The following is a 14,913-nucleotide window of genomic DNA, read 5'->3' as shown; positions in this document are numbered from 1 at the left end:
AGAGAGAGAGAGAGAGAGAGAGAGAGAGAGAGAGAGAGAGAGAGAGAGAGAGACAACAGACCAAATGCTAGGGTTTCTATAATCTAAAGCAGCACCGGAGAGTGCCTACTTTATGTTTCCAGGGACAGGAACATACAGAAGAGACAGAACTAATATACACACATATGAAAGACCTCAGTGTTGCTTGGTGCTGGCCAGGGCAGGGGTGTGAACAGGAAGAAGCAACCTGGAGTGTGTTGAAAATGTCTGACCCTGATGATTGTCAGTTACATGCTATACACGTCAGTTAGACTGGACTCAACCCTACACTTCAGATAAGCTCTGTTGGACAGTGTGACTCACCCCTGTAATCCCAGCGACTGGGAGGTGGTGGCAGAAGGGTCAGACTGAGATCGGCTTGGGCTACACTGACCCCACCGACAAATAAGTGCTTATAATTTCATGTAAATTAAACCAAATATAATTGTTTTTCTAAGGATATGAGGGACTACGGCGAAGCGCCCAGGTGATTGCACAGACAATGGACAGCTTGGCGGGAAATGCATCCTGGGTGTGGGCCTCAGAGAGTCCAGAGCCCGGGTCTGAAAGTAGATATTCCTTGGCTGCAGGTTTTCTGTGTGATCCTGGAAGGCTCGCTCAGCTTCTCTGAGCCTCATTGAACTGACCTTGTAAACTATAAATGCATGGGGATATCTGTGAAAGTATCTAATACGGATCTTGTTACAGAGAAATAATCAACCAACTTTTATCACCAAATAACACATCAGTGCTGGCTCACTGGCCGTTCTGAACATGTCGGCTCTTTTAATATTAGGCTTGCAATGGTGGGATTTAGGAGGCAGCTGAATTATTAGAAACAAACTCAAAATGGCCGTTCATGGAGTTTCCTTCCTCACCCGGTTATCTGCTAAGCAAACTTGCATTGTTTTGTTTAATCCGGTAACTGTAGGGAGTGACTTTATTTCTGTTTTATTTTATTATATTTATTATTATTTACATTTCCTTTAGACAGGGTCTCAAACTATAGCCCAAACTGGCCTGAAATTCCCTATGTAACCTAATTGGCCTCAAACTCATGACAATTCTCCTGCCTCAGCATATTTACCTCAACACCACTGCATTCAGCTTCATTTCCATTTTTAGGAGACATTTAGGCAAAAGACGAATTGTCCCAGGCCACTCAGTTGGTACATAGCAGATCCCGAGTTTCAACTGGGCAGTCTATGCAGGAGTCTATCTAAACCCAGCCACGGTACTGAACTGGTTCCTCTGTCGTCTACCAAGACATTGCCCTAATAAATGAAAGTGGGGCAAGGACCAGAGCGGTTTCAAAGCAATTTGCTATCACCATGGTGCCAGCAGGAGTGGGAAATGTAGTTCCAGAAGCTTCTTTTTTCCTGGCTGTCTTCTCTCACCACTGTCATCATGAGGAGCCCTATAAGGAACCCTGCAAGTGCAGAGTCATGTCCACACACGCATCATTATGTGAGAGGCATCATAGGGAGTGGCCATCAATGGACCATTTTTACTGTTGCGCTACTGGGAAGAATGCAAACCAGAAGCCTTTGTGCCTCACAGGCTAAGGCTTCTCACATTTCCCCTTCATGTATCATAGAGGCTGTACGTCACCATACAACCCAGAGACACCTGCAGATACACAGATGAGCATGTTTGAAGCTGTACAGGAAGAAATGGAGGCACAGGAAGGCTGAGATCCCGGGCAAAGGTCACAGAGCAGAGATAATACCAAATTCACACTTCCTGCTTTTAAGACCTCTGGCTTAACACCACTTCCTAGATGAAATAGCACTACCAATCCAACTGTGGACCCAGGAGTCATAAAGCCCCAAGATGAGTCTAGCTGGGCAGCCTATTAACTGCATGGCTGGGGAGTTTTATTTCAATTGTTCAGCCTGGAGTTCTCATCTGTAAGGAGGGATAAATATGAGAGCTTTCAAGGGTAGTTATGAGGATTAAGTAGGAGCATCCAGTAAGCATCTGAGGCAATGCCTGGCCCAAAAATAAATCCCCGAGATCCAGAAGCCATGCTTGGTGAGATTGTCCCTGCCAAGTGTCGGGGAGATAGCTGCGAGGGAGCCATTTTTCACGTTGATTTTTTTTTTTTTCTATGAGAGTTTTGCCTTACCTTTGGAATGGTACTTACTTTCTCTTTGTGTTCTGTAGTGCTTTGCTGAGCTTGACGGCCAGTTTCTGAAGCCCTTTGGCATAGCTAATCTCCAGGTTGGCCCTATGAGCAAAGGGTTTGTGGTTAAGTAGGATGTACTGGTCAGACATAGGAGAGAACACACATAGACAAAGACATACAGACACCCAGACATACAGATAAGCAGAGACACACAGGCACACACACAGATAAATATACATATACTTACACATTTACATATGCGCACACACACAGATACACATGCTTGCACACACACAGGTGCTCTGACACTCATACAAAAGGTCAGGCTGAAAATACAATGTCTTTATGAGGAAGAGATGATCTATGCACAGAAGGAAACTTGTCCTTAGGCAAACCATTCAAATATCAAAGAAGATATTTCACAAAGAGAAAGTATACTATTTAACTTTTTTTCCTCCATTGCTATGGGTTGGATTGTGCTTCCCACAAAGAGGTTGTGTGCTGAACCCTGGTGTGTTAGTTACTTCTATCATTGTAATAAACAAAATATGTGAGCAGTGCAATGTCAGCAGAAAAGACTTGATTTTAGTGTACGGTTTGAGGGCACAGTCTGCGGTGGTGGGGACATACTGCGGGGACCACACTGCATCTGCAGTCATGAAGCAGGTAGAGCGACTGCTGGTGATCCGCTCATGTTCTCCCTGTTATTTGGTCCTGAACCCTGGACCACGAGACTGTTCAGCATTCCTTGGTCTTCTGCCTCAGTTAACTGCAGAAAAACCCTCTGAAAACACCTTCATGGTCATGCCGAGAGGTGTGTCGTCTGTGTGATTTTAGGTCCTGCCAAGTCGCCGATGAATACTGACCACCACGTGCAGGATATATGAATCTTCTTTGGAACTAGTTTCTATGAAGATGACGGAGTTCAGATGAGGCCCAAACACAGTTTGATATGTCCCTATAAATGGGGGAGCAATGGACACCGAGATAAGCCTGTGCAAGGGAAAAGAGCCTATGAACATGAAATCAAGGATGGGAGGCAGATCCATAGGCCAAAAGCATTGTCAGCAAACTTCCAGAGGCCAGGAGGGGACACAAGACAGCATCCCCAAGTCTCTTCACAGGAGGAATCAACAGGCTAACACCTTAGCCTCATCATACCGCTGGTCTCCTGAAGACACAGGAAGCCCTGTCATTCAAGTCACTCAGAATGTGACACTTTACTAGGATAAGCCTAGAAGACTGACCCAGCTAGTAAAGGACACAGTGGTCACTAATCCCATTAGCTCTAAGCCCTAAATAGAAGCTGGGAACAAAATAAGTAAGATTGAGTCAACCGCATAGTAGCTTCAGGTGATCCTGTTGCCTTAATCTCCCAAGTAGCAGGCTACATGCGCATGCCCAGCTTAAGCAGTATTATCATAGAAAGCTGCAGGGGTGGTTAGCCATTGCTTTCTATGCTGGACAAGATAGCAGGAAGCCATTGGGTCTTGAAGAGATCAAATCGATCTCTTCTTAAAGCGATTTTACCACGTCCTGGGTCCGGCTGCGGATCAAATGAGGTCATGCTCCTATTCACCACATATATCCCCTTCTCCCCACCTCTTCCCCACTCTCTATTCTTTCTTTTCTATTCACTTTTTTACAGTTAATTTTGTTTGCACATATGTGTGAAGCCAGCACAGTCCACATTCAGAGGTCAGAGGACACTCAGAGGAGCCACTCTCTCCTCCCACCGCATGCCTGGGAACCAAATGCAGGTCATCAAGCTTGGTGGTCAGTGCTTTTACCCACTGAGCCATCCATAAAGAGCATTAAATCTGAGAAATGCACTGTTTCTGGCTCACAGCGAGGGCACAAAGCCAATAGTAAAATTTAATTCTTGGAGGAGGAGGAGCAGGAGGAGGAAGAGCAGGAGGAGGAGGAGGAGGAGGAGGGGGAGAAGGAAGGGGAGGAGGAGGGGGAGGAGGGGGAGGAGGGGGGATGGATCCAAAGGATCTTGAGATATCCAAATGGAGATAGTCCAGAGAGAAGGGTGTAAGGGATTCCAGGCCAAGAGGATGCTGCTGACAGGAACAGGCTTTTCTCACAGTTCAATTTTACTTCCAGAGTGTTCTCACAGGCTCTCCTAAGAGTCCCAGAGGCTGAGTGAAAGAGAGACAGCTCCCACAGGGAGATAACGCTTTCCTTAGCATTGGTAACTCCATTAGCTTCATAGGGAAAAGCAGGTAGGGTTTCAGTGTCAGGAGCAGTCTCTTTGCTTGCTTTCAGATGACTTGGCAGCTTCTGAGTCTGGTCATCTCTGCTCTTGAACACCTACTCAGTCTCTCTCTTCTTTCCCCCACCCCAAGATCTCAGGTTGACCTTGACCTTGAACACGTAGAGCAGGGTAACTTTGAGTTCCTAGTTCTGCTTCTGTCTCCTGATTATAGGTATGTACCAAGCTGCCTAACTTCCACAGGCTTTCTCTCAAGAAGGTAGAGGCCCACCTAAGGAGATCCACTGGCCAAGTCAGAATTTCTTACGTGGATATCAGCATCAGGGCCGACTTGTAAATTTCCAGATTAAAAGTCCTGTCACCTGCACATGAAGATTATGGATCAAAACAATGTCCTCCGCACAATAAGTTCACCCTCTTTGTGACTATGTGGATCCCTGACCTGTGCTCTGTCTATACACAAAATAGCAGTGCCCAACTTTATTGGGTCCTCACACCATGCAAAGCCATTTTAGCTCTTTCCTTTAAAAAAAATTTATTATCTTTATTTAGTGGGTGGGGAGTGGGAGGAGCCGGGGTGGGGTGGGGAGGACGGGATGAGGCAGTGCAGGTTTGGAGGTCAGAGGACAACTTGACAGAGTTGGTTCTGTCTTTTCACCACGTGGGTCTGAGGAGCCAACTCAGGTTGTCAGACTTGACAGCAAGCCCTTTACCCGCTGAGTCATCTTTCCGGCTCCTATTTTATTTGTGTTGAACCTACAATGACTTGCATGAGGTGGACAGGATTTGGCTTCTCATTCCCAGGAGGGAACACCACACCCAGGGTTTAGTCGGCTGCTTTACTGAGGACACGTGACACGGAGGTGACAGAATTGGCTTCCAGAGCTGGGCTGTCTAGCCAGAGGACCCGCTGCTTAACCACACTGCCCTCCCTTCTCGCAAAGGGAGTCAGAGAAAAGTGTGCTTTAAAACTTGCACCACTGCTCACTTCAACACTAGTGCTGTTGTGACTCACTGTGGGGTGTGTGTGTAGAGTATATGATGTGTATGTGTACATATGTGTGGTATGTGTATATGTGTGTGTGTATGAAGTATATGTGTATATGTGTGTGGTATGTGTATACTTGTGTGTGTAGTATATGTGTATGTGTATGTATGGTATGTGTAGATGTGATTATGTGTGTGAATATGTGTGTGTGTGTGTGTGTGTGTGTGTGTGTGTGCATGTGCAGGCATCCTGGAGGATATCTTTCAATCCTCTCAGGCAGGCTTCCTGCCAAACAGACCTTGGCATTTCCTTGGGGCAGCACAGAGACTGCCCCAAGTCTCTCTCTAGAAGGGAGCTGCTTTCACCTTCCCCACTCAAAAAGCACCACATGTACAACAGGAATCCGGAGGGACAAAGCTAACCTCAAATTAAGTCATGGATTGTTTTCCCCCTTGATAAATCAGGAAGAAGACACGAAGCACATTGTTCTTAATCTCACCCTCTCCCTGTTGTTTTCTTCCACTCTATAGACACTATTTCCAACATGAGTGAAGCTGTCTTGTCTAAGCAATGGTCTTTTCATGTGCAAAATTGATAATGTGCATCTATATACCTTCTGTTGGGAAACTTTATCTCAGAATAGCCCATTGAGTTCTAAAGATTCTGAGCGAGGGAAATGACACATTAACTTTCAACCCGTTTACATTTTAGTTTCCTCTCTGCAAGCAAGGCAGGCCAATATATTTTTATTAGTAATAATGAAAACCAACCAAGAAGTCAAAAAACTAGTGTTTGATCTAGATCTTAAAATAAATCATGCCTGGAGAATTTCTGAGATCGAGGCCAGCCTGGTCTACAAAGTGAGTTCCAGGACAGCCAGGGCTACACAGAGAAACCCTGTCTCAAAAAACCAAAAAAAAAAAAAAAAAAAAAATCATGCCTTTGACACAGAGAAGGCATGTAAAATACATGGTTTCCGATTTAGTATTTTCTTTGCAGCACGAGTTAAGGTATAAGTTAGTTATGTTATAAGTTAGGCTATGTTCATTTGAGAAGATCCTACTCTAAAAAATTTATACAGAATAATTGTTTAAAATCATCCAGCTTCCTCAGCGTCTGTGAAGAGTTAGTTACAATGGAATGAAGATCTCCCTGAAGGGAGTGGGTGACTGTGCCCTCGCTATGAATTAAGGATTTTAGAAATCTCAGTAGACCATGCTTCCTCACTGTCTGTGTCACCTCTCGGTTTGCACCAGAGCCAGTTTCCCGTTGGTGTTGGGTATATGGCTGTTTTCCATTCAAGCCTTATCTCTTATCTTAGAAAGGTAGCCACAGCTTATCTTACAAATAAGTTGTACATAAAAGTTACCAGAGGCTGTGTGTCCTGGCGCATGCCCATTAACCCCCTGCACTGTAGAGGCAAGGACATGAGGATCAAGAGTTCAAGGTCAACCTGGTCTACATACTGAAAAGCTGTAGGTGTTTTGTTGCATGCTGGAGTGATGGCAGGTGACAGGGTGCTTCTAAGACAGCTAGAAGGGAACGTTTCAAAAGCTTTCCCCACAAGGAAATGGTGAGCATATGATAGGCAAATGCTAATTATCCTTATTTATTTATCACATGCTATATACGTAATGTCAAATTATCATGTTGTGCAATTATTATGCTCCAACTTAAATGTTAATAGGTAGGGCCAGTGTCAGAGTTAGGGTTTTACTGCTGTGAACAGACACCATGACCAAGGCAACTCTTATAAGGACAACCTTTAATTGGGGCTGGCTTACAGGTTCAGAGGTTAGTCCATTATCATCCAGGTGGCATGGCACTGAAGGAGCTGAGAGTTCTACGTTTTGTTCTGAGGGAGAAGACTGGATCCCATGTGGCTAGGAGGGTCTCAAAGCCCACCCCCACAAGTGCTAGGATTGTAGGTAAGCACCGCTGCATTAAACAAGAGGCAGCCCTTTGTGTTCTATGTGCTTAGGGAAGTGATTTCTGGAGTCCTAGAATGAGGAGAGCGAGAGTGGCTATGTGCCAGGTGCACACACAGGTGTAATCGCTCATCCTTGTGGATTAGTTTTGTGGCATCAGTTCAAGCATAGCAGTATAAGGCAGTGACCTCCAAGTCACATCACTCTTGGAGGGAGAGACTTGGCCCAATCCGGGGGTTGAAATAGCATCTATCTTTGCTAACTGACTCATAAGGATGTAAAATAAAAATACACTATAAGGAAAATATTCATATATTAATAAAGTGCATATGCCACAGAAGATGCCACAGAAAACCATTCTCTGGATATACAACCCTCAGCTAAGCTGCATAATCAAACAGCCGAGCATCTTAAGTAGGAGGGTCACTTCAAAGGGACATTTATCTGGAGCCAATATAATGTACCTCAGCAGTGGCATCTTGGCTGAGGGAAAATGATTTGGCTGCTCCAGGTTAGCTTCACAAAATGTCTGTCACATGAATGACTGACTGTTCAGCGCTATTCAAGGTCAGCATCTTATTAAAGCATTATATCCATTCTTTGCAGTTATGCTATGCAGCTTTTAACTCAGAAATGTGCTTGCAATTTTACTGACCTCCAGCAACCTATAGACTTTCAGATTCTACAGCTTGCCCATGAGGAAGTAACACCATGAAGGGAGATCTCTTTATGAAGGGAGATCTCTATTGCCCAGGAGTTCCTTCCTCCTGAGCATGTTTGTCCCTTGAGAATGCAGAGATGGAAGCTTTCTCACATTAAGAGGAAGGATGCTGGTCCCAGGAAGGGACTTCAGGAGAAACACAGGTAAGAAGCCAAGGCTCTGACTGTAGAAGCAAGTGAAGCAGCAGGTGACATCTGGTTAAGGGAAAACAAGCAGAGGGCAGAGGAGCAGTGGGCGCTCAAGTCCTGCCTCCTCACCCTGGAGCCTGCTCTAGCTGTGGTCACTTTTCTGCTAACTGTCTACCTGGCACGAAGTTTGAACTCTTAATCACCAAATAACCAAGACCAGATGACTGCCATCAGGGTCATCTGCATGGTCAATCGGTATATAGATTCTGCCTGCTTTTTAGAGAGAAGAAACTTTTTATTTAAGAAAGAGTTGGGTTTATAGAAGAGTTAACAGGTCCCACTTAAAAATAGTGTCCTTTGTGAGCTAATAAAATGTTTCCTTGTAGAGGAAACACTGTCCCAGATACCCCAACCCTTTTCTTTTTCAGGACTCAAGACAGGTTGATTGTTAGAATGGAAGCATCTCTCACATAGACTTTTTTTTTTTAATTCCATTTGACAAATTTGCATTTTTATTTATAAAAAAGCCTGTTTATAAAAGAGCTCTCCCATTCATTGTTCTGATAAAGCAAAAGTTCTTCTTTGGTCTGGACTTGCTAATGAAGAATACTCTTTTTTTTTTTTTTAAAGATTTATTTGTTTATTATATGTAAGTACACTGTAGCTGTCTTCAGACACTCCAGAAGAGGGAGTCAGATCTCGTTAAGGATGGTTGTGAGCCACCATGTGGTTGCTGGGATTTGAACTCAGGACCTTCGGAAGAGCAGTCGGGTGCTCTTACCCACTGATCCATTTCACCAGCCCTGAAGAATACTCTTAACTCATGATATCTTTTTTTTTTTTTTGGTATGGCACATATGTAAATGTATGTGTGTGCATGTGTGTTGCATGTGTGTATATGTGTGTGTGCATGCATGCATATGCCTTGGCACGTATTCATGTGCACACATATGCATGGGTGTCTGTGGTACTCTGAGCACTGAATCATGGTTTCAGATATGTTACAGAAGCACTCCATCACAGAGCTACATGGCCAGACCTACAATATTTTAAAGTTGAAACTATTTTTTTTTTCAAAACAGCAATCTCTCTTTAAAAAGCAGCTTTAGAGTATTTATCATAGAAATGTTTACTATAGAGCAAAGGCCTAAATGTCCTCTTATAAGCCAACTCCTTTCTCGGGTTTTTAAATTTTAAGCAGATTTTCCCCCCTCCCCTCCTATATTGCCTGAGCTAAATGTGCTCACGTTAGCACAGTGGACAGCTTTATTCATAGCCACACTTAGAGTTAAGAGGGGATATTGAAAATGGCGGCTTCTCACCCATGGATCCATCTAGTCATTCGTCAGAAATTGATCAAAAAGAACAAAGACCAGGCTCTAAGAAGTTCTCATACGATTGATCGATTGATTGATCGGTCAGACATTGCTCCTGTCCTTGTAGTGGAGGGAAAACTGTAATCTAACAACAGAGATCAGCGTGAAAAGCAGTGAGGAGTGACTGACTACGTCAGACGTAAGAGGGCTCCCGGAAGGGAGAGAAACTCCGCGGCCGCAGAAAGAGAGGGTTGACTGAGCCTTCCTAAGCGGAAGTCCCTCGTGTGGCTGCTTGAGTTTTATGGCCCCAGTTGATAAATGTGCCATAGAGGAGAATCACTCTTCAACCCACTTTCTCAAGCACCAGACTATTAACACTGCATTCTGGAGTGCAGCGCAGCTTCGATTCATTCCTCCAGTCGCGTTGCTTGCTGCAGCTATGGAGGAAGAATTGCTTGTTGCAAATGTGCGTTTTGTACCTTTGCTGAAGAACGGATGTGATCTGCTTGCAGAAATTGTCTCCATTTTGGGCAAACTCCTTCAGGCTCTTGTATACTTTATTGTACTGTGGGAAAAAAAGAACAGAAAAATTATGAGCACCTCCACAGACAGTACCCATAATTCAGAATGCTGCTGTAGTGAGGACCGCCATCATAAAGGACTGCATGACAGAGGGATATGCACATCCTTGGATTATTTCTTAACTAAATATTAAGTTTCCTCTGACTGGATATTAAAAAATCCAGGGAAAAATTCCAAAAAACCTGAAGCTGGCCTGTCTGTTTCTGTCTGTCTTAGTCACTGTCCTATTGCTGTGAAGAAAGACCATGACGAAGGCAACTGAGAGGAGAAATCACTTAATTGGAAGCCGGCTTACGGTTTCAGAGGGGGAGGCATGGCAGAAGGCAGGCAGGCATGGCTCTGGAGCAATAGCTAGCTGAGAGCTATTAGATTCACAATCAGGAGAAAGGGAGGGAGAGAAGGAGGGAGGGAGGGAGACTGGGCCTGATGTGCGATTTTGAAACTTCAAAGACCACCCCAGTAACATACCTCCTCCCTCAAGGCCAAATCTCCCAAATTTTTTTAAATATTAAATACACCACCAATTGGGACTCAAACATTCAAATATGTGAGCCTTCTGAACCATTCAAATATATGGTCTTCTGAACCATTTGGCTGGGCCTACAATGCTTTCTATTTACAGACATTTTTTATTTCGGGTTTCTAATTCTCATTTAAGCCACCACACTGTCCTAGGTCAAATACAAATAATCCAACAACAGTGGCACTTGGAATTTGTTTTTCTGGCCCAGGAAGTCCAAAAGCACACACTATAGAATACCACATTACCATTCTTAAAAAAAATCCCACCATTCTAGGAACGTGATAGACATAAAGTACATATTGTCAAAAAAGAAAAATCTGAAATTGAAAACACTTAAAAATCCAAATTTTTTTGAGTTCTGATTTCATACCATAAACAGAAATCTCACACTTGGTTTTAAACGATGAGTCTCAGTCAAAACACAGGCAAACTAAAACTACTATCATATGAGATTATCCTAATGCTCTGTGGGTGGAGCTATCAACTATTCACGGATGAATCCTCTCAGTGAAGATTGTCTCTTTCTCTTTTTTTGCCTCCTGGACTTAGGAACAACAGGCATGGATGGCTGTGACATAGTCTTGACACTGGATACTATGAACTGAGATCATCAATTTAAAAGAGATGAAGAGCCAGAGATGCTAGCAATGTGGAAGACAACATACAAGGCTCCAACTCTACTTTCAGACTTACTGTATGTGTGAAAGAAATAAAATGGTATTTAAATTTTGATGTTAGTATTCTTATTTATTATTAAGTGTGTGTGTGTGTGTGTGTGTGGTATGTTTGTGAGTCCATACATGCATGGAGTGTTTAGATGGTATTTGGGAACTCAGGCTACCATGTTTGTACAAGTGTGGCAACCACCTTGGTCTTCGGAACCATTTGGCTGGACCTACAATGTTTTTTATTTACAGACATTTTTTTATTTAGGGTTTCTAATTTGTAGCTTTTACAGGTTTCTAACTTAGATGGAATCTTAGCTTTTTGTGAATTAGGAAACATTTTATTTTTCCCAAAAATATCACAGCCATACAGGAATTAATGACACATACTATATACTCTTAAGTTATAGAGACGTTAAACTTTTAATCTACTCTTTCTGGGCAATTATTTTTTTAATTCTCATAATGTCTTTGGCATTTCTTAGACATTTATTCTTCCATGTGAACATTTATCTAATCATGAGGTTTTGGAGTTTTTTATTTTTTTTAATTTTTAACATTCCCGTCAGAATCTTATTCAATCAGTGTTATGTGTTGTGTATAAAATAGAGAAAATTGGCTTTTTAAAATGGTATTTAGATTTCCCACTCAAGAACACTGTGAAGACCTTTTCATTTGTTTAAATCTTAATTCATGTCAATAAAACTTTATGAGGTTCCCTATAGGAACTGGAGACTTCCTATTTGATTTATTTAGAAATATTTCCTGGTATTAAGCTGCATTTTTTTTTTATCATTTCTCTCAACTGCTTATAGCAAAGCAGAAATAAAGGCTCAACAAGCAAACCAGGGTCCCTGGGCAAGCTGGGTCTGGCTGCCCTCTTACATAGTGAGGTATTCTGCTCTCAAGCAAGCGTAAGGCTGGGGCTGGAGCTGAGACTCAACAGGGTGCAGGGTCAGGAGAGGCCTGAGCTTTCAGTGCGAATGTGAGAAGAGCCCCCTCCCACCAGGACAACTGGGGACAGAAGGAACGATTGTCAAGACGACCGTCCTAAGGACTGGATGCCTTAGACTACCATCACCAGAGGACAGCCATCACACAACAGCCTTGGGGTGAGGATAGGGGACTGTGGAGAGCCCGGCAGGGACAGATCATGGAAAGAACGTCTTCCTCATGACTTAATCTGAATAAATAGATCCCTGGAAGTTTTTCTGTATGGTGGGCTGTTGGGACTTTTAAACTCTCTAAGACATCTTTTTTTTTTTTTTTTTTTTTTTTTTTTTTTTTTTTTTTTTTTTTAAACTAGAAGCTTGTATAATGGCTGTTATTTTCATACGGATGAATATAGCNTTTGTAGACCAGGCTGGCCTCGAACTCAGAAATCTGCCTGCTTCTGCCTTCCAAGTGCTGGGATTAAAGGCGTGCGCCACCACCATCGCCCAGCTCTAAGACATCTTTTATGCTGTCTCTCTGGGACAAGTTTCAGGAGTCCAGACATTCAGAAGGTTTAAGAACTCAGTTGTCTTCAGTTTCAGTGGTAAAGCTGTGGCAAAACAGCTACCTGTTAACTTATTTCTAAGAAAAAATTTCCTTAGATTTACTTATTATATTATTTTAAAAGTATGAGTGTTTTGCCTGCAAGAATGTCTATATACCACATGCATGCCTGGTGACTGTAGAGGCAGAATAGGGTGTTGGATCTCCTGGAACTGGAGTTACAGACAGTTGTGAGTCACTATGAAGGTGACTGGGACCTAAGCCAGGAATTGCATCTGTGTTTTTTGTCTCTCTGAGCCATCCTTCCAGCCCCTACCTCATCCGTTAAAGAAAGGGGCTTCTGCAGTAAGACACAGTGCGTGGCTTCCCTTGAGCCTTGAGCTGACAGCTGTAGGATATAGGAGGTGAACCTTTGTCATTTAATAGATGAACACACCCTATTTTTTTTTCATAGAAAGTCTTCGTATTGGAACAAAGTGTTAAATGGGCAAAGTTGTTCCAGAAAGAGAAATGGGCAGTGGGTCTGCCTACTCAGCCACTCTGGTCAGGTCATACATAGGTTGGCAGGATCCATGCCTCAAGTGAGCCACTTCCTGAGCTCCACAGAGTGAAGGCAACACATCTTATTGTTCATTGTAATTTAATGATCAGATAAAGAGTATTCTGTTTATAACAACATGGAGTAGAGTCTTTGTCTTTGTCCTCAGGTCCGATGTGCTGGAAACTCCCCAGCATCCCCGATCCAGACTGAGATTAAAGGGACATCTATAAATAAGAGAAACTGAGACTATTTCTACGTAAGCAGCTTCATTCATTGTTTAGAATCAGTGCTCCTGGGTCTTTTATCGTTTATCGTTTACTCAAACTTGGACACACACAAAAAATTTAAAGGTAGACTTACTAAATGTTAAAGCAGATCCTGTGACTATTACCTTGTCCTCTGTGTGTGTGTGTGTGTGTGTGTGTGGTATGTTTGTGAGTCCATACATGCATGGAGTGTTTAGATGGTATTTGGGAACTCAGGCTACCATGTTTGTACAAGTGTGGCAACCACCTTGGTCTTCGGAACCATTTGGCTGGACCTACAATGTTTTTTATTTACAGACATTTTTTTATTTAGGGTTTCTAATTTGTAGCTTTTACAGGTTTCTAACTTAGATGGAATCTTAGCTTTTTGTGAATTAGGAAACATTTTATTTTTCCCAAAAATATCACAGCCATACAGGAATTAATGACACATACTATATACTCTTAAGTTATAGAGACGTTAAACTTTTAATCTACTCTTTCTGGGCAATTATTTTTTTAATTCTCATAATGTCTTTGGCATTTCTTAGACATTTATTCTTCCATGTGAACATTTATCTAATCATGAGGTTTTGGAGTTTTTTATTTTTTTTAATTTTTAACATTCCCGTCAGAATCTTATTCAATCAGTGTTATGTGTTGTGTATAAAATAGAGAAAATTGGCTTTTTAAAATGGTATTTAGATTTCCCACTCAAGAACACTGTGAAGACCTTTTCATTTGTTTAAATCTTAATTCATGTCAATAAAACTTTATGAGGTTCCCTATAGGAACTGGAGACTTCCTATTTGATTTATTTAGAAATATTTCCTGGTATTAAGCTGCATTTTTTTTTTATCATTTCTCTCAACTGCTTATAGCAAAGCAGAAATAAAGGCTCAACAAGCAAACCAGGGTCCCTGGGCAAGCTGGGTCTGGCTGCCCTCTTACATAGTGAGGTATTCTGCTCTCAAGCAAGCGTAAGGCTGGGGCTGGAGCTGAGACTCAACAGGGTGCAGGGTCAGGAGAGGCCTGAGCTTTCAGTGCGAATGTGAGAAGAGCCCCCTCCCACCAGGACAACTGGGGACAGAAGGAACGATTGTCAAGACGACCGTCCTAAGGACTGGATGCCTTAGACTACCATCACCAGAGGACAGCCATCACACAACAGCCTTGGGGTGAGGATAGGGGACTGTGGAGAGCCCGGCAGGGACAGATCATGGAAAGAACGTCTTCCTCATGACTTAATCTGAATAAATAGATCCCTGGAAGTTTTTCTGTATGGTGGGCTGTTGGGACTTTTAAACTCTCTAAGACATCTTTTTTTTTTTTTTTTTTTTTTTTTTTTTTTTTTTTTTTTTTTTTAAACTAGAAGCTTGTATAATGGCTGTTATTTTCATACGGATGAATATAGC

At 42.6% G+C, this 14,913-nt stretch overlaps 1 protein-coding gene across 2 annotated transcripts in view; it reads right to left on the bottom strand.

Moving 5' to 3' along the window:
- The window catches only part of Nostrin (nitric oxide synthase trafficking), a 59,892-nt gene that overhangs the window by 39,459 nt on the left and 5,520 nt on the right, over positions 1–14,913 (bottom strand). For both annotated transcript variants that reach the window (XM_021193448.1, XM_029536998.1), the window contains exons 2-3: positions 9,925–10,010; positions 2,165–2,248 (exon numbers count right to left, since the gene is read on the bottom strand). In XM_021193448.1, the coding sequence (XP_021049107.1) occupies positions 2,165–2,248; positions 9,925–10,010 (170 nt within the window). The remainder of the gene's footprint in view (positions 1–2,164; positions 2,249–9,924; positions 10,011–14,913) is intronic.

This window comes from Mus pahari, chromosome 3 (assembly GCF_900095145.1).
Source record: "Mus pahari chromosome 3, PAHARI_EIJ_v1.1, whole genome shotgun sequence".
Lineage (NCBI taxonomy): Eukaryota > Metazoa > Chordata > Mammalia > Rodentia > Muridae > Mus > Mus pahari.
The sequence above is the reverse complement of the archived record's forward strand: the minus strand, read 5'-3'. Positions and strand labels throughout refer to the sequence as shown.